Below are 21,298 nucleotides of genomic sequence, written 5' to 3' on the forward strand. Positions count from 1 at the left end.
TCAAAGCTGTTAAGACACGCCCTAGTTGCTAGGGATTCCCAGCTTTCGGCGAAGTTGAAGTGACAGACTCAACGTGGCTTATGGTAAAGTTTTGTTCTTTTGGAGTAAGGACGAGCATCCTTCAGGGTGGGGCTGGATGCTATCTCCACTTTATGAGAAGAGGCGTATCAGGTAAGACCAACACCCTTTCTCCATTGAGGTGGAGATAGCATCCAGGCATGGGACATACCAAAGCTGGCTTGTCCTTATGGGTGGGTCCGCACCTGGTCCGAGGTTCCCCATCCCATGGGAACAGCCTGTAGTACTCATTGGCCAAACGCTGCCTCGGCCGAGGCAAAGCTGTCCAGTTTATAGTAGTTTATGAATGGGGAAGGAGAGGACTACGTGGCCGCTCAGCAAACCTCTTCTAATGATGGACAGAAGTTCGGCAGGATCAGTTCCTGGGCCCTGTGGAACCAGGTGTACACCTTGAGGATGAAGGAGGGCTCAAGATGTAGCACTATCCTATTGTGGTGGGAAATACGGAGAGGGCCTGCAGCTCTGAAATTCTCCTGGCTGAGGTGATTGTTTCGAGGAAAGCTACCTTTAGCGTAAGAAAACCTAAAGTGGCCATCCATAAAGGCTCGAAGGGAGATCCAGTGATTGAGTTTAAAACCTTGGACAGGTCCCAGATCGGGTCTCAGGTTAGATGCCCCCTTCAAGAACCGGCGCACCATGGGGTGCTGTGTTAGGGACTGCAACTCCCTAAAAGTCAGCACAGAAGCCAGCACTGCTACCTGCCTCCTAGAGGCCTGGATGGTCTTAATGGCCCTGGAGGAAAAATTGTCCACCCTCAGAATGCCCCACTCAAGCGCCAGGCGGTCAGCTGGAGCCACTGTGGTTCTGGATGAACTAACGACCCCTGGCTGAGGGAGATCCTGTCCTGAGGGATCCTCCAGGGCCGGTCCACTGATGGGGTCAGTAGATTGGCGAACCATGGCCGTCTGGCCAGTGAGGGACAAGACATATGATCTCCGCCCTCTCTGCTAGAACCTTCCAAATGACCCTTAGGATAAGGGGAAGAGGAGGGAAGGCATAAAGCAGTCTGGGAAGCCAGGTGCACCAGAGAACATCGACCCCCTCCGCCCCCCTCCCCCCGGTGCTGGGAACCTGGCATAAAACCTCGGAAGGTGCATATTGCCTGGAGTAATGAAGAGGTCCACTACTGGGAAGCCGAAATGGTCCGTGAGTTCCCGAAATAGTGGCGTGTGCAGGCGCCACTCGGCATGGTCCACAGCATGGCTAAACCAGACCGCCTGCACATTTGTCACCCGAGATGTGTTCTGCCACAATAGGTGCCTCTCCGCCCAGAGGCCCAGTTGCTTGGCCTCCTGCATGAGGGACTTGGAGCGGGTCCCGCCCTGACGGTTTACATGAGCTTTGGCGGCCACATTGTCCATCAGAATCAGCACATGCTTGCCTGCAACTGTCTGTTGAAAGTGCCAGAGGACAAGGTGGACTGCTCTTAGCACCAGCCAGTTGATATTATGAGTCCTATCCCTCTGGTCCCACTGTCCCTAGGCCATCTGCGACTGTAGGTAGGGCCCCCATCCAAAGAGGCTGGCGCCTGTAGTCACTGTCAGTCGTTATTGTTCTTTAAAGCAGCACGCCCTGGCAATAGCTGGGGACCTCCACCTGCACAGAGATCAGATGACCTCCGAGTGGACGATGACCCTGGCTTGGGAACTTCTCCTGCCCTTTCTCTGAAATGGTAAAAGGAACCATTGAAGATCTATGGCGTGCAGGAGCGCCCAGGGGACGATGGAAAAACTGGACACCATTTTGCCCAGGAGCTGAGAGAGCTTGGCCAAGGATACAGTCCGCTCCTTCTCGATCTGCCCTGTTATGTCCCTGAGGTTGATCTGTCGCTCCTGGGACAGGTAAACCCTGCAGGCCACCGTATCAATGAGCGCTCCCAAGTGGAGCAGCCAGTTAGTTGGTTCAAAGTGACTCTTGAGTATATTAATAGAAAACCCTTGGAACTGCAATGTCTGGGCCATGATTCTCAGATCCTCCCTGGCCTGGATGACAGAGGAGGACTGGATCAATATATCATATAGGTAGCATTGGACCCGCATGGGCATAGCCCGTAGATGGGCTAATGCTGCTAGGACTTTTGTGAACGGTCTAGGGCTAGGCGCCAAAGAAAGGCCAAATGGTAGGACTCTATACCGGCAGTGACAGCCCGCATAATGAAATCGGAGGTATTGCCAATGGAGAGGCAAAATGGGAATATGAAGATAGGCCTCCGTTAAATCTATGGACGTGAGAAAGTCGCCCTCCCATATGCCCCCCAAAATAGTCTACAATGAGTGCATTTTAAAACACCTGTAGAGCAGATGGCAGTTCAGGCGCTTGAGGTCTAGAATAGCTCTCCACCCGCAAGGCTTTAGGGATCATGAATAGAATTCAGTAGAACCCCTGCCCTAGTTGGTCCTCAGGTGCCTGCTGTATGGCTTGAATTTCCAGCAGGTGCTGAATTGCAGACTGCATGAGGGCCCTATTTGCCGGGTTGTTTGAGACTGGGCAACGAATGAAAAACCTTGGGGGTGTGGAGATAAATTCCAGGGAAAGCCCAGACCTCACCATATTTTTGACCCGTGTCAGAGGTAATTTCCTCCCATTGATCTGCAAAGTGGGCCAAGCGGCCTCCGATGGGAGGAATGGATGCTATGGTATTAGGTGTCAACTCTCTGTGTTGACATTCCATGCACATCGGCAGCGGAGCCGGATCTCAGATTACAGTAGCTGGGTTGAAATGAATGAAGCTATTGGATAACATGATTTATGACAGGCTGAAGGGAGGACAGAAACACGGGCAAAGTTCCAAAGCAGATAAAGAAAGCAAAAAAGATGGCTGTGAGTAAGAAATGCCTAATGAAGAATGCCTAATGAAGCTGTTAATAAATCACTGCTTTTTGTATTACAATATTGGGTCGCTTATTATGAAGTAGGCATCATTAGGGTACTTTACATTAGAGGCAATGGAAGAACCAACCCCCTCTGCTGTGAAAGGGCTGCTTAGACTGTCTACCTCTAGATGGTCGGTCCATCTGTTGCTGTTGCCTAGAGATGTAACCCCCCTGTGGCCTACAGATGTAACCCCCTGTGGCCTGAAATTTGCAGGTCCGTAGTCTGGGCTCGAATGGCAGGACCTCTCAAGTTAAGGCGAGGCTCCTTCTGGTGGCTGATGGCAAGATCTTTCTCTTGTCCCTGGTCTCCACAAGAATGGGATCTAGGGATTCTCAAAACTAGCCCCCTCCTTTTGAAAGGGGCTGATGCTAGGCACCACTTGTGTCGAACATCGGCCTGCCAAGTGTCACGTCGCAACTGATGAGGCCATAGATTTGTACGCAAATATGGCGGAGTTGAGGATGGCGTCAGCCAAAAACTGGATCACTGCCACCAGTTTGTTGATATCTTGGTGTGCCCTGGAATTGGTCACTGAAATCCTCTCCTGCAGTTGACGCAGCCAAAGCAATGAGGCCCTATTGAAGAAGGAAGCCGTTGTGGATGCCTGGACCGCCCAAGCCGCCGCTTGATGGCTTTGCTGCAGAGTTAACTCTGCCCATCTGTCATCTGGTTTTAAGGCTTCTTTGGGTACCCCCGGCATGTTGTCAGAGGTATAGAGCGCCGCAACCAGAGTGTGCATGGTAGGCAATTGAAGTGATTGGACTAGCTCAGGAGCCACATTGTAAAAATGCCTATCAGCAGAGGTCAGCATAGGACCTGAAGTAGGAGAGGCCCACTGCCTTTGAACTACATCCACAAAAAGCCTAGGATAGTCTCTGCTTCTGTGGTGTGCTCTGAAAAGAGTGGTTCAGCTGAAGCAGATGGTGCCTTCGGAGTGGTTGCAGCTACCTTGGCCCCTAGATTCGCTGAGAACTTGGCCTTGAAGAGAAGAGATTTGAAGAGGGGCGGTTGGAACAATCCGGAGAAGGCAGGCTGTTCCGAAATCATGCCTTCATCCTCTGATAAGTCTGTATCCCTGATCTCTCTCTCTCTCACACACAGAAGGGGGAGATTGGCTGCACTGCGAATGGGTAGTGAGTGTGCCCCAAAGTCTGGTAAGGCACCTGTGCTCTCCAGGTGTAATTCAGGCTCTGCTAAGGATGCATGGCTAGACTGGTGCTGAAGCCCAGCCGTAATGCCTTGCTTTATGGCATTTGCAATAATATCCTGGAAGTCTGGCAGTACCATTGGGTTTGTCTGCAATTCTGGACGAAGGCCTGCAGCTGTTGGTGTGAACGTGGCTTCTAGAGACCCCTGCCTGAGGACTGAGGCTGATCTACTATGGCAGCTGAACTGTGCAAATCAGGCACCAATCCCCATAGATCAGAGGTGGTAATAGGGAAAACAAGACTTGGGGGAGAAATTTGCTCTTCAGCTCCCCCTAGTGACAAAGTGTGCCTGCAATGAGATTGCCCTGAGTCCCCTCTAACATGGATGCCTTGAGCCTTTTGGCTGCTAGCTTTGGAGCACAGGTGATTCAAAGTCTTCTCCCTCCTTTTTTGAATTTGGAGGCTGTTTTAGAGCCTTTCTTGGATTTCCCTAGTTTGGAAACAGCCTTAGAGCTTTGTTTGTGCCTTGTAGATGCAAAGGACAATAATGGAGGCACAGGGGAAACGACCATTAACTCTGTGATCTCCAGGTCCCTGCCTCTGTCAGAGCCTCCTTCATTGAAACCGGCTGCTGCTGCGCCATCCATTTTAGATTTACTGACAGACAGGCTGCTCTCTCCTGTGAAATGGCCGTTTCGCACCCTTTTTTTGAAGCAAGCAGCTGGCTGCAGCTCTAGAGACGCTCACGTCTAAAGACAGGCTATTTGAGCCTTCTAAACAACTATCTAGCAATCGCGGTCTGCTCCATTAGGCTTCGTTATTGCCGATAAGGGGGGAGCTCTGTGATTGACATTGCAGATTGCACCCATGCTTCGATCTGTGACCGCTGTGCGAATCACCTCTGTGCGAGGCACGAAGCTTCTTCCTATGGAGGTGCAGTCCTTGCGGTTTGAGTATTGTTGGGATTTTACTTGCAAACTGAAGAGCACGAAGCTCTTCCCCACAACGCCCAGTGCGCCAGCAGCTTTCCTACAAACTCTGAGAGAGCACTGAAGCTCTGAAAACCTAAAGCGTGTCAAATTAGTATGAGGCTACAAAGAGAGCATGGAGCTCTATGAAATGGCGCAATCAATTGTCCTTGTTAAAGTGCAGCCCCTGACCAAGCCTCTCTTTGGTGGAGTTGGCAATGCCAGCGATCATGCCATCTTCTTGCCTGGCTCTGGCTGTCAGAAGTCCAGCAGCTGGAGCCTAGGCTCTAGCCGCTGAGCCAGCTGAAGTTTCTATTACTGGCCAAGGGGATTACTCACAAATTCAAGATGAAACAGTAATAAAGTTCAGAATTTGTAGAAAGTGGCAAATAAGTTGTCGGGAGCAAGAGATGACATGTCTGTCCTTACTGAAGGACTGAGTCGAAAGCTGGGAATCCCTAGAAAGCAAGGGTGTATCCTAACAGCTTTGACAGACTCAGTCCAATCAGCGAGCAGACGAAGTCAACCCATATCTGGATGCCATCTCCACCTCAATGGAGAATAAATGGGACTGATTTATGATATGGTTTGTATGAATATGTTCTTAAAGCAGTGGTGGGTTACGACTGGTATGCCCCGGTACAGGCGTACCGGTCCCTGCCGGGAGCACCAGGTACCGTTCCGCCTCCCTGCGCTCCTTACCAGTATTTGAGATTTTTGGGGCCTCCGTACATGCAGCATACGGCACCTGTGCAATGCTCTGCCAACCAGCTGGAGCGTTGTGGAGGCATTGTGGGTGGTAAGTATGCATTCACGTGCTCGCATGTGTGCGCACATGCTGCGTGCGGTGATGTGGGGGGGGACACGGCCTGTTGCACCATACCGGTTGCAATAGGATCCAGAACCTACAACTGTCTTAAAGGTTGATTTCTGAATGCAATGATGGTAGTGTAAAATATAAAGTAAAGCATATGTGAAAATAAATAGAATGCTTAGGAAACAGGTCAGCAGTAAGCAAGAAATAATTTTGTGCAATGTTTAGTTAGTTAATGCACATAGATAAATTTATAGGGAATGATTGCGATGACATTAGGCGCAGGTGTAGGTAAAGAATATTAATGCATGTATATATAAGCAAGGAGATGGGAACTGGAATATTTTATAGCAAATGTTAGCTAGCTGATATAGTACAATAAAACAAGAGAGAAACAAATATATTGAAGACCAAGATAGTTCTGTTTGACAAGGAAAACAGATTTAATTAATCATTGCTAGGTTATAGATAAATGAGGAAAAGTTGTTAGTCTAATAGAATGACAAACTTCTTTAATAATAGGAAAATTTTTAAATGTGCAAATCCGAGTAGGAAGGTAGAGGACAATATGTGATCCTACAAGAAAAGCTTGTTAAAAGAATAAAAATCACTAATTACAAAATGTGTTTCTGCCCAATGTAGTCCATGAAAGGGAGAATTAGGCATGTTAAGAAAAATATTTCCAGCAAAACAATTGCTAATCATGGTCACATAGTTGTAGGACACTGCAAGCAGCCATAAATGCAGGACAGTTAGCAAGCGACGTGTAGGGAACTGATATAGGAACTTCAAAAATGGGTTACAACTAGCTTGGGAGGGTGTGTGTGAGAGAGATCTATCATAATTTTAAATATTCACTAAATGATGAATCATTAATTCGAATAACACCTTTATCTTAATATTCTGACATATTATGAAGGCACAGTACAGTGCTGCAACTGATAAAACACAATAAACACTGAACTGGACCAACTGGCATGAGTATCAAAATGAACACTATCCAGCTGCCTAAAACAGCTGGCATAATTATCTAAATATGTAACAATTAAACCCCTGAATCAACATATGCCTAACTCTGCAAACAGCAAGGCAGAATTCTGCCATTCTGACAGTAATTGATGGCTTCAGATCAGCCAGATCTGCAGACATGAGCAAATATAACAATTATCAGACTTACTTGGCCCATTCACTAAAAGGCAATGGCAGCAATGTGGGCAGTTATTTACAGTAAAACGAACAATACAAGAGACCACAACACATGGTTTCAAATTCTCCCTTTCACATGGGAAAAGTCCCTCACCAATGGAGAGAAATATACTCCACTGAACATTGAAATAGACCAATACGAATACTGTTCTCTACAATATTTCAAAAATCACAAGTTTATTCAGGAAACTGTAGCTTGAAAAGGTTAAAAAAACCTCCTATATAGCTTATATGTGACATTTACCTCAAATCTTTTATATATACTATCAATATATACAATTATTATTTGCTATCTGAAAGTCTGTTTAGCATGCCATATCACTAGGAGATTACAAAAATAAGAGTAAAAAAAACCAAACAGGCTTAATTTTTTTCTAAGTGCCTGCCTATGTACGTTTAGCTGAAAATTATCAAGCACATTATGGGAAGTTAATCCTACTGGGGGACAATATAATATTTTACCAAAAATTAAAAAGTCAAAGCCATGGTCTAGCCTCAACCATAATTAAGCCTTTTACAGCTGTCATAAGCCACATTTTAAAAAGGTTCAAATAAATGTAAATTGTATTCTTTCCACTTGTGAAACATCATGAAGCAGATTAATGAGTTCATAGAAGACCTAAGCAAAACAAGGATAAGAATGCAGTTCTGCAGCCTTGCAATTTTGCATTGAAGTTATACCAGATTAAAAATCCTTATTAAATCCAGATTAAAATTTAATTTTACTCTAAAAAAATTTTTATCATACAGTTTACAGATTCTAGACAAATATAAATTTCATGTTATATTTTAATTTGTAAAAAACAAATGTTCATTTGAGTACTCATTCGAATAATACAGACCATATCAATAATTAAACAAGGCATGTCTGTTTGATTGTTCTTGTTATTTTTAATGAAGATTCCTAGCAAGGAGAAGGTTTTTTTGCACCCTGGCAGCTATCCCCCCTGGAATATCCTACCCCTTAGGATCTGTCTCAACTTCTTGGCCTTCCATAAAGGTTGGCCTGTGGCACGGATAGGGTTGTGTGATCCTAGAGGTGGTTGCTCGATTAAATGGACGTTCCCACCTCAATTCTGTTCTATATCCCCCCCTATCTTAGCTATTTCTTAAATTTAATGTATTTATTGTTACTGTTTTAATCTTTTATAATACAGTTTTAGTGGATTGCAAGCTGTTCAAAATCATGTGACAATGAGATGGGTGGCAAATAATTTTAGTAAATAAATTAATTACTATAATTAATTACTTAATCACATTTATATCTGTTGCACCATCTTCATGGTCATTTGATCAAAATTCAAATGATTGACAACTGGCTCATATTTATGATGTGTGCAAGTCGGGGGTCATGCAATCCCCTTTTGCAAATTTCCGGCAAGCAAAGACAATGGGGAATCCAGATTCACTTAACCATCATGTGACTAACTGCAGTGATTCTTAACAACTGTGGCAAGAAAGGTCATAAAATGGGGCAAAAACTCCCTTAACAAATGTCTCACTTAGCAACAGAAATGTTGGGATCAATTGTGGTCATAAGTCAAGGACTGCCCATATTAACTAATGTGATTTTCCTGCAGTATCAGCTATAACAAAAAGCCTTTACTTAAGATTACCCTATTTTTAAAATTCTTTTTAAGTATTCTCCTGATTTTTTGAAAGGTATATGTTGCCCAGTAGATGGCACCACTAGCATGAAGTTCATACCATGTGTAAAAAAAATTGTGGCCTCCATACCTTGAAGATGTACCTTATAACATTTTGCAATGCATACATGCACAAAATTAATAGATATGCATCACAATTGCCATGAACAAACAACTATTATGATACTTTACAATTTTCCTCTGCTATTGCACATACATTTGCTAAGATGTGCCATTTGTTTTAGGAGAGCTTAAATCTAGTAAGTGGATAGCAGAATACAAGCTTCTTGTAGTACAAATTTGACAAGTTTAAGATGTCACAAAACAATGTAATGCAGTGTTTAGGGTTTAGATTTGGTTTGGAGGCCAAGGCCTTCAGTTTGATTTGATAACTTAAGCTACTCACTCTCTCTTAGCTTAACCTACCACAATGAAACTGCTATGTAAGTTCCAGAAAAAATGAGGTACCCTCTTTAGACAGTCACAATTATTCATAAACATTTAAATATGATTTTGGATTTTTAAAATCAATGGGATTTTACAATGAACAGACAAAACAAAACAAAATTCATGTTCTATTTTCAATTTTATAATTCAATATCTTGTTTTAGTCAAATGAATTGCATCATCTTAAACAGTTCAACTAAAAATAATGAAGAACTTCAGCCTTCACTGAGATGTGCATTATTCAATTGGATGGACACATTCAGTACACTAATGAGGAAATTCTTCAGTAAACTGAAGAAGTAAACTGAAGAATTTGTATTTTTCTGAACCAGAGAGAATACATTAAACAACTCCACAGAGTACATTAAAATTAGTACAATCTCACAATAGTTTTAATACCTTTTGAAGTTTATAGGGGCCATAATGAAATTAGGGATCCCAAGCTGAGGAATGCATTATGGCTATATGCCAAATATTCTTATTTCCCCATAATTATAGGTTGGAAATCAGAAGGCCTACATTACAGGTAGTTTTCAACATACAACTACAACTAGGACCAGAGTCTCAGTCGTTTAGTGAAGCAGATTTTAAGCGAGACGTCCATGTGACTATGTCACTCAGCAATCACAATCCCAACTCTCCCAATTGTGGTCACTGAAACTGTGTGGGTTATTAAGTTGACGAAGAGAAAGAACTGCCTATTCTCCTTCGGCAGCCAGTTCTTTCACTTTGTCCACTTAACAACTTGCGTAGTTACTAATAACTTGCAGGACATTTAATAAACTGCAGGGCACTTGACAACCTGCAGGAAAGCAAGCGGCTTCCAGGGCGAGGAAGGGAACTCCTGCACTGGGCTGGAGAAACCAAGCTCAGATCTGAAGATCCCAGCTTGTTCCTGCAGCCCATTGAGGATTCCACCAACACAAGGAGGTGGAAGGGAGGGAAATCCTTTGTCAGGTGACAGTAGTTTGTAATCTTCCCTGCTGACCAGGGAGAAGAGAAAATTGCAAATGGCGATCATGAGCATAGGGTGCTGGCAAACAAGTTGCCAAAAACTCAGATCATGATTACATGACCCAGAGGCAACCAGAAGAGATTTACTGATCATAAAGCACCTTTCCAAGCATTCATAATTTCAAATGGTTAAACAACTACTCAGAAATTGAGAACTCTCTATATGAATGACAAACAAACTCAGTTCTCCAAAGTCTTAGGTAAATAAGCATAAAGTGTACACATATCAGGAAGGGGACTAATTCACATATAAAGGCCAAAGTACAGACACTGTACTAAAACTCTCAGTTGCCAAACAGTTTAATCCAAGTTCAAAGTCCAAGGTAATTTTTTTTAAATACTTCAGGAAAAAGTAGAAACGGTGCTCATCATGACTAATAAAATACAGTTAGCCTCCTTTTGCCCTATATTTTTTACAAATATATTCTAAAATATGAAGAATAACTTCAAAATCAAAACATTACAAGTCATTGGAATGCTTAAAAAAATCTATAGAGAAGCTATGGCCTTTTTTCTCCATAACCTGCTTTAATAAAATTGTCCAAAAATATATTGAAACATACCAAACCAGCTGTAAGTGATGGAGCAGATTGTCCTAGTGATTGATTTCTCATGCGGACCAGGTTTGATGATTCCCCAGATGGCTGTCCGAATGTGTGTGCCACTCCACTATGCATACTTGTGGATAATGGAAGTAACTGCTTTCCTTTAAAGAAAAAAAAATCCATTTTAGTTGTTTATTCATAAATTTGTAACAGTTCAATTATAGAATACAATGAATGAGCTTAAAGTAACAATTTTAACACAAATGTCTTAAATCATATTGGCCCTGGATAAGAATTTTTACAAAAAGAGCTCTTGATCGCATATATTTAAAAGATGCAGCCAAGGTGTCATGCCCCAGTCAAAGCCTAAATCAGTGGTGGAGGATGAGCCAGAGCTGGAGCCGAAAGAGATCAAAGGGTTGGCTTCATTGGAGGAGCCCCTGAGGCCATGGGCAGCGGAGAGCGTCTACCCCCTCCGCCCCCTGTGTCTGGTACCTGGAGTAAAACCTTGGGAGCTGAGCGTTGAGGGGAGTGGCGAACAGGTCGATCTCCAGGCGCCCAAAGCCCTTTGCCACCTCTTCGAATATTGTTGGCTGCAGTTTCCACTCCGAATTGTCCACCTCAGTCCAGTTGAGCCAGTCAGCTCTGGTGTTGTCCACCCCTCCTATATGTTCTGCAGTCAAAGAAAGAAGATGTCTTTCGGCCCAACGCCCCAGTCTTTTGGCCTCCAGCATGAGGGCCTTTGATTTGGTCCCCCCCTGCCTGTTTATGTGCACCTTGGTGGTGATGATGTCCGTGAGGACTAGAATATGGTTGCCTCTGACAGAGTGATGAAACTGCAGCAAGGCTCGGCGGACCGCCCTGAGCTCCAACCAGTTTATGTTGTGAGTCAGTTCCGCCCGGCTCCATTGTCCCTGTGCCACCTGAGCTCGCAGATGGGCGCCCTATCTGAACTGGCTGGTGTCCGTTGTTACTGTCACCTGGTCTAGCGTTCTGAAGACTTCACCCTTGGTTATTGCTGGGGACGTCCACCAAATCAGTGAGCGGGCTACCTCTGTTGGTAGAAGGACTTTGATCTGGGAGCAGTTCATGCGCCTTCACTGGAAAGGCAAAAGGAACCATTGGAGGTCTCTGGTGTGGAACCGAGCTCAAGGAACGATGCCAATGTCGGACACCATGGTGCCTAGCAACTTGGACAGATTGGCTAAGGACACCCTACGCTCCCTGGCTACCTGGGCGGCTAGCTGCCTAAGAGAGAGCTGTCTTTCTGATGATAGAGAGACCATGCCTGCCTCTGTATCTATCAGGGCTCCTAGATGGATCAGACTAGTGGAGGGATGAAGGTGACTTTTGGTGAGGTTCACCGAAAAAACGTGATCTCTCAGGATTGACGTAGTAATGCTGAGATCCTGTAGGGCACCCTTAAAGGAGGATGACTGTAACAGCAGGTCATCTAAATAACATTGAATTCGCACCGGTACCTGCCTCAGGTGTGCTGCCTATGCTGCCATTACCTTAGTGAAAACTCGAGGGGCTAAAGACAGCCCGAAAGGTAAGGCACTATACTGAAAGTGGTGCCCTAGGTAGCAGAACCTGAGATATTGACGGTGTTCTGGGGTTATAGGTATATGCAGGTAGGCCTTCATGAAGTCTATGGAGGTGAGGAAATTTCCCTGCCTAACCCCCTTCAAGATGGAATGCAGTGAATGCATCTTAAACCTCCGATAGCATATGAATCGGTTCAGGCGTTTCAAATCAAGAATTGCTCTCCAAGCGCCCAAGGACTTGGGGATCACAAACAGAATGGAATAATATCCCTGGTCTAATTGCTCTAGAGGTACTGGTTGGATAGCTCTGATGTCCAAGAGGTGTTGGATGGCCTCCTGCATTAACAACCTGTGGGTCGAGTTGTTTGAGATAGGTCCCAGCGGTCGGCGAAGTACGCCAAGCGACCCCCAATGGGGGGGCGGCTAGGTCTAGATCTAGTTTTTGCAGAAGGAGCGCCCGCCGCTGCCACCTCCACCCCCTCGAAAGGGCCACTTCTGCTGTCTGCCCTTCTGCTGTCTATCTGGGAATCTCTGCCTGGAATGGAAACCTCCCTGGTACTGCCTGGGGCCTGAGTACCCAAAATCTGACCCCCGGAAGGAATCCTGACCCCGGAAGGAAGACCCAAAGTCTTGTCCCCGAGGGTAGAAGCGTCTGGGGTATGAAGCCGCCCTGAAGCTGTTCTTCTTCGGGGCTGTGGGAAGCACCTTCCACCTGTCCTTGTTCTCTACCAGGAAGGGATCAAGAGCTGCTCCAAAGAGGGCGTCCCCCGTGAATGGGGCTGATGCCAGGTGCCACTGTGGCGCAGGTCCGCGTGCCATTGCCGCAGCCAGAGCAACCTGCAAGATGCCACGGAAAAGGTGATTGCTCTAGAGGCAGATCTGGCTGCAGCTAAGGTGGCATCTGAAGAAAATTGGATGGCAGCCACCAGCTTGTTGATGTCTTAGTGTGGCCTAACATCCGAAATGGGGATCCGCTGCTGGAGATCCTGTAGCCACAGAAGAGAAGACCGGTTGAAGAAGGGGGCAGTGGTAGCTGCTTTCACTGCCTAGGCTGCCACTTGGTGGCTCCTCTGTAACGTGAGATCAGCCTTTTTGTCTTCCGGTTTCAGAGCATCCTCTGGTTCCCTGGGCATGTTGGTAGGTGTATGCAGGGCTGTAACAGTTGCATCAATGGCGGGTTGCGACAGCACCTGTGCCATGTCATTGTCCACGTTGAAAAAGGTCTTGTCCGTAGAGGTGGGCATGGGGCCTGCCGTGGGAGATGTCCATTGCCACTTGACCAATCCAGAAAGGACTTGGGTGTGGGCACCGTGTCGGCCTCGATGGGCTGCTCTTCAAAGATGTTCTCAGCTGAGAAGCCCTGGGAGTGCATCTGTGTTTCTGCTGGTCTGTTGCCAAGTTTGGCAGCTGCCTTGGCCATCAACAGCAGAGATTTATACAGGGAGGGCTGGAACAATCCGGAAAAGATAGGTTTAGGAGGAGGCATACCTTCATCTTTTGAAGGTTTGTCCTCGCTGATATTGCCCTCTTTGGATTCCGAGTCGCTGTCTTCCTGAGATGAGGCCTGGGGACTTGGAGGGTCCTCCTCCTGGGGCTCGAGCCCCTCAGGGACCCCTGGCCAGGATGCCACCTGAGGCTGCACCTGTGGCTGTTGAAAAGCCGCTGCCATACATTGCTGAAAGGCCTGCATCATCATATTCTGGAAGTTTGGAAACCCTGATGAGGTTGGCTGTCCAGTCCCCATGCCCACAAGTGTGGCGGGGGGAGACCTGAGGTGATGGCCCAGTTGCTGGTGCACATGGAGGTGATTGCCATCCCTGAGCACTCCCCAGATGCCCAAGGTATCAAAGGGGATCCTCACCTGTAGGAGGGCTCCCCCTCTGCAGGCCTGCTGGAGGAAGGCAGCCCAGATGGTCTCTCCTCAGGTTCCCGGCCAGGGGGTGCCTTTTTACTGCTGCTTTGTGGCAGATGCGCTCCAATGCTTGGTGCCTCTGCTTTTCGTACTTGGAGTTAGGCTTGGTAGGTTTGGATCCACAGCCTGTTTCCTTGGCCCCCCTGGTGGAGATGTGCTTCTTTTTGGACTTTGCCTGCCTCCCCCGCCCCTGGCTGAAGCCTCTGAGAGGGTCTCTGACCTGCTTAAGGGCTCCTCAGTGCCTCTGATGAGGTTGCTAGTTGCAGGTCTGGGTGCTTGAGTCCTGCCGGCATCCTCAGAGCTGCTGGGGGCTGCCATCTTGGACCACATGGTTTCAAAATGGCGCCCGGCTCCATATTCAAAAAGTTCCTGGGAGCACGTGGAAGTGGCTTGCGCTTTTGCAGGCTGCCGCATGGCTTCCGCTGCCGCTGGGGCTCTCTCTCGCGTCCCCCTACCCTCCGCTGCTCTTTTCGAGCCGCTCTGGCTCCCCATGTATTTTCAGCAATCGCCTGTAGGTGCAGGTGCTCTGCGGCCCTTTAAAACGCCACAGCTCGTCGTTCAACCCTTGAAGGGAGTGACGGAGCGCTCCGGTACCTTTAGAGCCTCCTCGGATGTTCCTCACTGCAGAGGCTTCTGCGGAGCTTGCTTGCCTGCTTTCCGGTGAGAGTCCTCACTTAGAGCCCTGGGTCTCGCTGTATGACATGGGCTGCGCACTGCCTTAGCGGTTGCTGTTTTCTACCCCCGCCAGGGATTTGTTCATCCTCTAGTGATTGCTCAGGCAGCATAGAGGCAATTGCAATTGAGTCTGCAGTAAATTGATATTTATTTAATTTTCTTCAGGATCTCAGGATGACCACAGTCGTCCGTTGACGGACTGAGTCTATAACTGGGTAGTACCTGGTGGCCAGGGCGTGGCCCAAAGAGCTTATTTGACTCAGTCCAATCAAGAGAGGACAAGGTCAACTCCCATCCTGGATACTCCTCCCCCTCACTATGGAGAACAAAGGGTCGGCTTCATTGGCTTCGAAGAAATGTGGTGAGCAGGAGGACAAGGCAGCCCAGGGCCACCTCATGATTGGGACGGCTTGTTAGTAGGGAGGAAAGGGGGAAGGATGACTGAGGGAGGGCAAACAGTGGAAATGAGGAGTGACAGAGCTCAGGCAATGAGCAAGGACCGCCCCCTCCTCATCTCCGAGCAGGAGAGTAGAGAGAAGACGGAAACAGCTGACCTGATGACTTGGGAAGAGAATGCCCCGCCCCTCTTCACAAAGCACACCTGGGGACTGAGATTTAAGAAGATGCTGTGGGAACGGGCATTTGTCGGGAACAAACACTGAATTTGTAGAGTTCTGTGTGCTGTTGCAGACATTTGGAGTTTGCAGGACTGCTTGCTTCTTCCTTGTTTAGTGAACTCATTGTTTGTTCCTTGCTTCCTGGACTCATTTCCCTATTCCTTTGCTTTGCTGGAATGCACAAAGCCAGAGGCTACTGTATGTAAGTGCATGCTTTGCTCTGAGACTTGCCAAAAACGTGGGAGCATTTGGGGAAAATTGGAGCATTAAAGGGGAGTTTGAACTCTCAGCTGGCTGTGTGGCCTTCATGCCTTTTCCAGGGACATCACACAAGTTATCAACAAATCTTTACTTGTGATATGAAACTACATTTGTATATCTGAAAATGGTTTAATCATGCAATATTATATTGCTACTATATTTGTAATTTGATATATGCTGAATAAAATAATTTTAATTCTATCATTGTTCTGACAGATTTTAAATATATAATTTTAAGTTATAGTTCTTAATTTCATTGTCTCTGCATCTTTACTTTATACTGGTCAAAGTTTAAAATCAAGCTATTATATAATTGCACTAAATTACCTGATAAAGAGCTGGCTAAACTACCTCTTCGCAGCTTGCAGTCATCTTGGCTCAGTTGTCGCTGGAGTTTACTTTTTCCGCTAGATGAAAAGATGTCAGGATTGCTGAATTTTCGGCAGCGCAAAGAAATGGATTCTGTTACGACATCCTAGAAAAAAAGGCAAAAAAATAAATAGAATTTTTTTACAAAAATTCTACAAAAGTTCATGAGGACTTGTACTGTTTGGATTCCCACATAGAAATAGATAAGAAATGTATTAACACAAAACTACTTTAATAATTTTAACTACAGCTAGTGTATCAAGCAATACTAAATGAAAAATGCTGCCATTCTTAAATTCTGTTTTACTGTCATGCAAAAGAGAGTTAATATACAATACATAAGCATCCATGAAAAGTATTGGAAATTTCAAATGATGTAAAATATACCAATTAGGCTATACTAGTGCATAATATTGGGACATCATTACACTCAGGTTTAATAAATCTTACACTGGTTCTCAATATTTTTCTAGGCACTTCAAATGTGTTGCTTTTGACCCTTAACCGGCTTGGAATTTTAATGTTTTTATTAGATTTTAGCTGATTATAAGTTAGACTTGTGTTATCCCACACTGCAGGAAGTCCAGATTGATATCATGGTCAAAGGTATCAAAGGCCACTGAAAAATCCCAAAAGAGTAATGCGCTTCATCCCAGGTTCCTTTTTAGATCTTGTGACAGCACAGTTTCTGTGTCTTACCATGATTTGAATCCTGAGTAAAAAGGGTTAGGAAAATCCCCTTCCTGGAATCAGTTCTGGTGGGAAATGGCAAACTGATATTCCATAAACCATGGGTGACATTACAGTTGAAAGGCAGTTGAATATAGGATTCAGACTGCTGAAAATTTTCTCCAGATGAAAATGAGATTTTGAGATTACCCATAGGCACTTCAGACAGTTGTTTCAGGTGAGTCGATGGCAGAAACATACAGTTGTTTATGATCAACTGGGAGTCACAAGACTCCATCATGCTCTCAACCATTAATGTAGCTGTAGAGCTGGCCTCCCTCAGCAACCAAGAAAGAAACCACTTAACTCCATTTTGCAGAATTAAGAATACTTTTACTGGTTATGAAAAGATAGCAGCTAAGCAAAGCAAGATCTGAGGCAAAAGCGCGCTAAATCATACATATCAATACGTGACCAACCCCCTCCCCCTGGTAACCCTCATCCCACTGTCCAATCTGTAAAACCCTTAGGTGTCATGTGAGTTCCATCTTCAAGGAGCATCATCAGGTTGGTATGCAGGACGGCTGGCCTTGACCGACACCAAGCGCTAATCTCCAGCATGCGCAGTAAACTGTGAGACCAAAACTCCCTTTTTACAATCTCTTCTGCATTAAAACTTCCCCTCCCAAATACCAGGCTGTTTCAATGGCAGCCGAAAGCAAATAGCAAAACAGAGGCTGACAGTAGCCTTTTTTGGGGACTCAAACTTCAGTTAAATCTCATCTGTTTAGCCACTTTGGAAGTTACTTTTTTTCTTTACTATTTACTTTTCTATTTACCGTGTTTCCCCGAAAATACGACATGTCCTGCTAATAAGCCCACGCCTGGTTTTTGCCTGGTTTTTGAGGTGGGTGTAAATATACGCCCTTCCCCGAAAATAAGCCCAAGTGAAAGGGTGCCAATGGCAAGTACAGAAGGAAGCCCTTCCCTAGTCACCTCAGCGCTTCTCGGCTCTTTAATCGGATCAGTTGAGCTGATCCGGCTTCCATTCAAAAAACAGCTGATTTGCGGGTGCTGCTCAGGCCGTGGCCTCCGGCAGGTGCGGCTGCCTTTGCCATCGATTACGGCCACAAAAGCAGCAGGAGGCCAATAATGCACCCGACGCTCCTCGCCCCGGCCTTCCGAAGGGTACTGTAGCAGCAGCTATCCACAATTTTTAAATCATTATTTCGTCCCGACCCACGTGGCCCAGTGAGCCACGTGGATCGGGACAAAATAAGGGTAAAAAAATTGTGGATAGCTGCTGCTACAGTACCCTTCAGAAGGCCGGCTTGAGTCTCCTGCTGCAAAAGTCGCTCCGCCCGAGACTGCTTTTGGGAGAGGAGGCAAAGGGGAAGCAATCAGCTTCATCTCACCCTTGCCCTCAACCCCCCCTTCGGCTGAGCTCAAGCAGAGAAGTGGCCCGCAGGGTTTCAGGAGCAAAGTTGAGGCTGACAGGAGTCAGGGCAGGGGGGAAAGTCCAGTGCGGCCCCAGCGCTCTTCTTTCCTTGGAAACAGAATCTTGGGAGTGGGAAACGGCATTCCCAGGAAGGGTGGGTATGTCGGTATGTGTATAAAAAACACAAAGCGAGGGAGCCAACAGCTGCGGATTAAGGAGCTTTGTGAAACGTTACGTCTACACTCAAAGTTTGGCAAGGAAGGGAGAAGAGATACTTCCCTCTCTTGGCAGTGTTTTGCTTGAAAATATATGAGAATCGGCCAAAGAGAAGGAAGAATGAGAACTGTGAGGAGATACTGCTGCCTGCAGAGGCACAGACAGAGCGAATTTCATTGAAGACTTCTCCGGCCAGCCCACAAGACTATCTGAAGGAGGAGGGGGAGGAGATTTCCTGCAGGTTGGCAGCAGCGTCTTCTCACAAGGCTTCTTCTGACATCCCCAGTTGTATGGATTTCCATGCCTTCCTTTATGGGATGTTGCTTCACCCCTGGGACATCGGGAGAAGCCCTGTGAGGAGACGCCACTGCCAATGTGCAGGAAATCCCCCCCCCGCCCGCAGATCATCCTTTAAAAACGTAGTTTTACCAGGATGAAGAGGTGGCTGGAGGCGGCGTTTGCATCGGGTTGGGCTTTCTTTGCAAGGCGGACAATCTGGGGAGCAAGAGATTTAGAAAGCCTGGGCTGGCGTGTGTCCGTTTCTCCAGTGAAGCATCTGATTCATCCCCAGGGGTGAACGTTTCACCCTTCGTCATCTCTCTGCCCTGGCTTGGAAGCTGCAGAGGAAGCCTGCTATGCCCGGGGAGGGGAGGGAGAAGTGACAGCAAGAGGAGCACATCTCGCTCCACACCTCTCGCTTCTCCCCCACCCCACCTGCCACCCGTCTCGCTAAAAAGATGGTGGGGAAAGGAAGCAGCCTGGATTCTGTTAGCATTGGGGCGGGGTGGGAGGAGTTGGGCTGCGAGACATGCGTCCTGCCCGAGACTTGCAGCTCCGTTGTGTTCCTTGCTGTTTTGTCCAGGGAAGTTGAACTCGCGAGATTTTTTTTTACAGGGTGCCTCCCTGGACAAAACAGCGAGAAACACGACGGAGCTGCAAGTCTTGGGTAGGACGCGTATGTCGCAGCCCAACTCCTCCCACCCCGCCCCAATGCTAACAGAATCCAGGCTGCTTCCCTTCTCCACCGTCTCTTTAGCGAGAGGGGTGGCAGGTGGGGTGGAGGAGAAGTGAGAGGTGTGGAGCGAGACCTGCCTTCTCTTGTCGTCTCTTCTCCCCCCCTCGCCGGGCATGGCAGGCTTCCTCTGCAGCTTCCAAGCCGGGGCAGAGAGGAGGCAAAACGCTCACCCCTGGGGATGAATCAGACGCTTGACTGGAGAAACAGCCCCACGCCAGCCCCGGCTTCCTAACTCTCTCACTCCCCAGATTGTCCCCCTCGCAAAGAAAGCCCAGCCCGACGCAGGGCGGTAACAGGACACATCAGAGCAGTGCCGGCCACTCACTCGGCTGGCGCAAATAAGACCCCCACCCCACCCACCCCCGATAATAAACCCAAGGCCATATTTCGTGGGTCAAAATAAAATAAGCCCCTGGCGTATTTTCGGGGAAACACGGTACTATTTATTAAGACTGAAAAATCTTCAAATCACAAATTTGACTTCCACTGGATGGGGCCCCTTCAATCCATTTAAAAAGAAAGAAACCTACTGTATTTTTTGGAGTATAAGACGCACCGGAGTATAAGATACACCAAGGTTTTGAAGAGGCAAATTAAAAAAAAAGTTTTTGCACTCTGCAAACCTCCCAAAAATGGCCTGTTTTTCACAAAAACGGGCCTGTTTTTTTTTCCAAAAAAAGGCATGGATAGTGTTTAGGGGGCTTGCAGAGTGCTTGGGGGGGGGCAAAAACGAGCAAAAAATGGCCCATTTTTTGCAAAAAAAAGGGGCATGGATAGTATTTAGGAAGCTTATAGAGTGCTCCTAGGAGCTGGAGTGGGGGAGTAAAATTGAGCACAAAAAGGCAATTATTTCTGCCCTCCCCAGCCCCCAGGAGCTCTCTAAAAGCTTCCTAGAGGTTATCCATGCCCTGCACGGCCATTTCGGTGAAGTGGGCAGGGTTTCGGGGGCAAAAAATTTTTGTATTCAGTGTATAAGACGCAACCAGATTTTCAGCCTCTTTTTTGAAGGAAAAAGGTGCATCTTATACTCCGAAAAAGGGCGTTGGTACTTACCTGATACGCCTCTTCTCATAGTGGGGGGAGGTGTATCCAGACTGGATTAACCTTGTCCTCTCATTGATTGGGCTGAGTCAGATAAGATCTTTGGGAACGCCCACTGGTCACCAGGTGCTACCCAGTTATCGGTGAAGAACACTATCCGGCTCGTTGCACCATTCACTCCAGACTTCTTAATCCATATATTATCTTTTATTGTATCAAACAACATAAACTTATAAACCATCAACATAACATTTCATCAACATAACATTGTCAGGGAGGGGCTGGATACTCCTCCCCCACTATGAGAAGAGGTGTATCAGGTAAGTACCAACGCCCTTTCTCCATAGTGAGGGGGAGAAGTATCCAGCCTGGGACGTACCAAAGCCTACACGTCCCTAGGGAGGGAGACTCCTGAGGCACATGCCCCCCCCAACTCATGCCTGGTGAGGCGTGGCCCCTGCCCTATGGGCCGCTTGCAACATCCTGCGGCTGAAAGAGGCCTCTGCCGAAGCAAAGGAGTCCAGTTTATAGTACGTGGCTGCCCCTGCAGATTTCGGCCAAGGAAGCCTGCGTGGCATAAGCCATAGAAGTGGCTGCGCTCCGCGTGGAATGAGCACTGATACGACCTGGCGTGGACAGGCCCTGTGACTGATGGGCAGTGCAATGCAGGATCGCAACCACCTGCCTATGGTTGTGGAGGTCACCTTTTTTCCCAAAGTCCCCAGCTGGAAGGAAACGAACAGGGCTTTGGATTTCCTGCTTGGCCTGGTTCTCCTGAGGTAAATCCTCAGAGCCCTC

The 21,298-nt window shown here is 46.9% G+C and overlaps 1 protein-coding gene across 7 annotated transcripts in view; it reads right to left on the reverse strand.

Moving 5' to 3' along the window:
- Window positions 1-21,298, reverse strand: part of MAST2 (microtubule associated serine/threonine kinase 2) — a 165,331-nt gene that overhangs the window by 126,172 nt on the left and 17,861 nt on the right. For all 7 annotated transcript variants that reach the window (XM_081948304.1, XM_081948302.1, XM_081948301.1 and 4 more), the window contains exons 2-3: window positions 16,080-16,227; window positions 10,759-10,901 (exon numbers count right to left, since the gene is read on the reverse strand). In XM_081948304.1, the coding sequence (XP_081804430.1) occupies window positions 10,759-10,901; window positions 16,080-16,227 (291 nt within the window). The remainder of the gene's footprint in view (window positions 1-10,758; window positions 10,902-16,079; window positions 16,228-21,298) is intronic.

This window comes from Natrix helvetica, assembly GCF_964273705.1.
Source record: "Natrix helvetica genome assembly, chromosome: 3".
NCBI lineage: Eukaryota > Metazoa > Chordata > Lepidosauria > Squamata > Natricidae > Natrix > Natrix helvetica.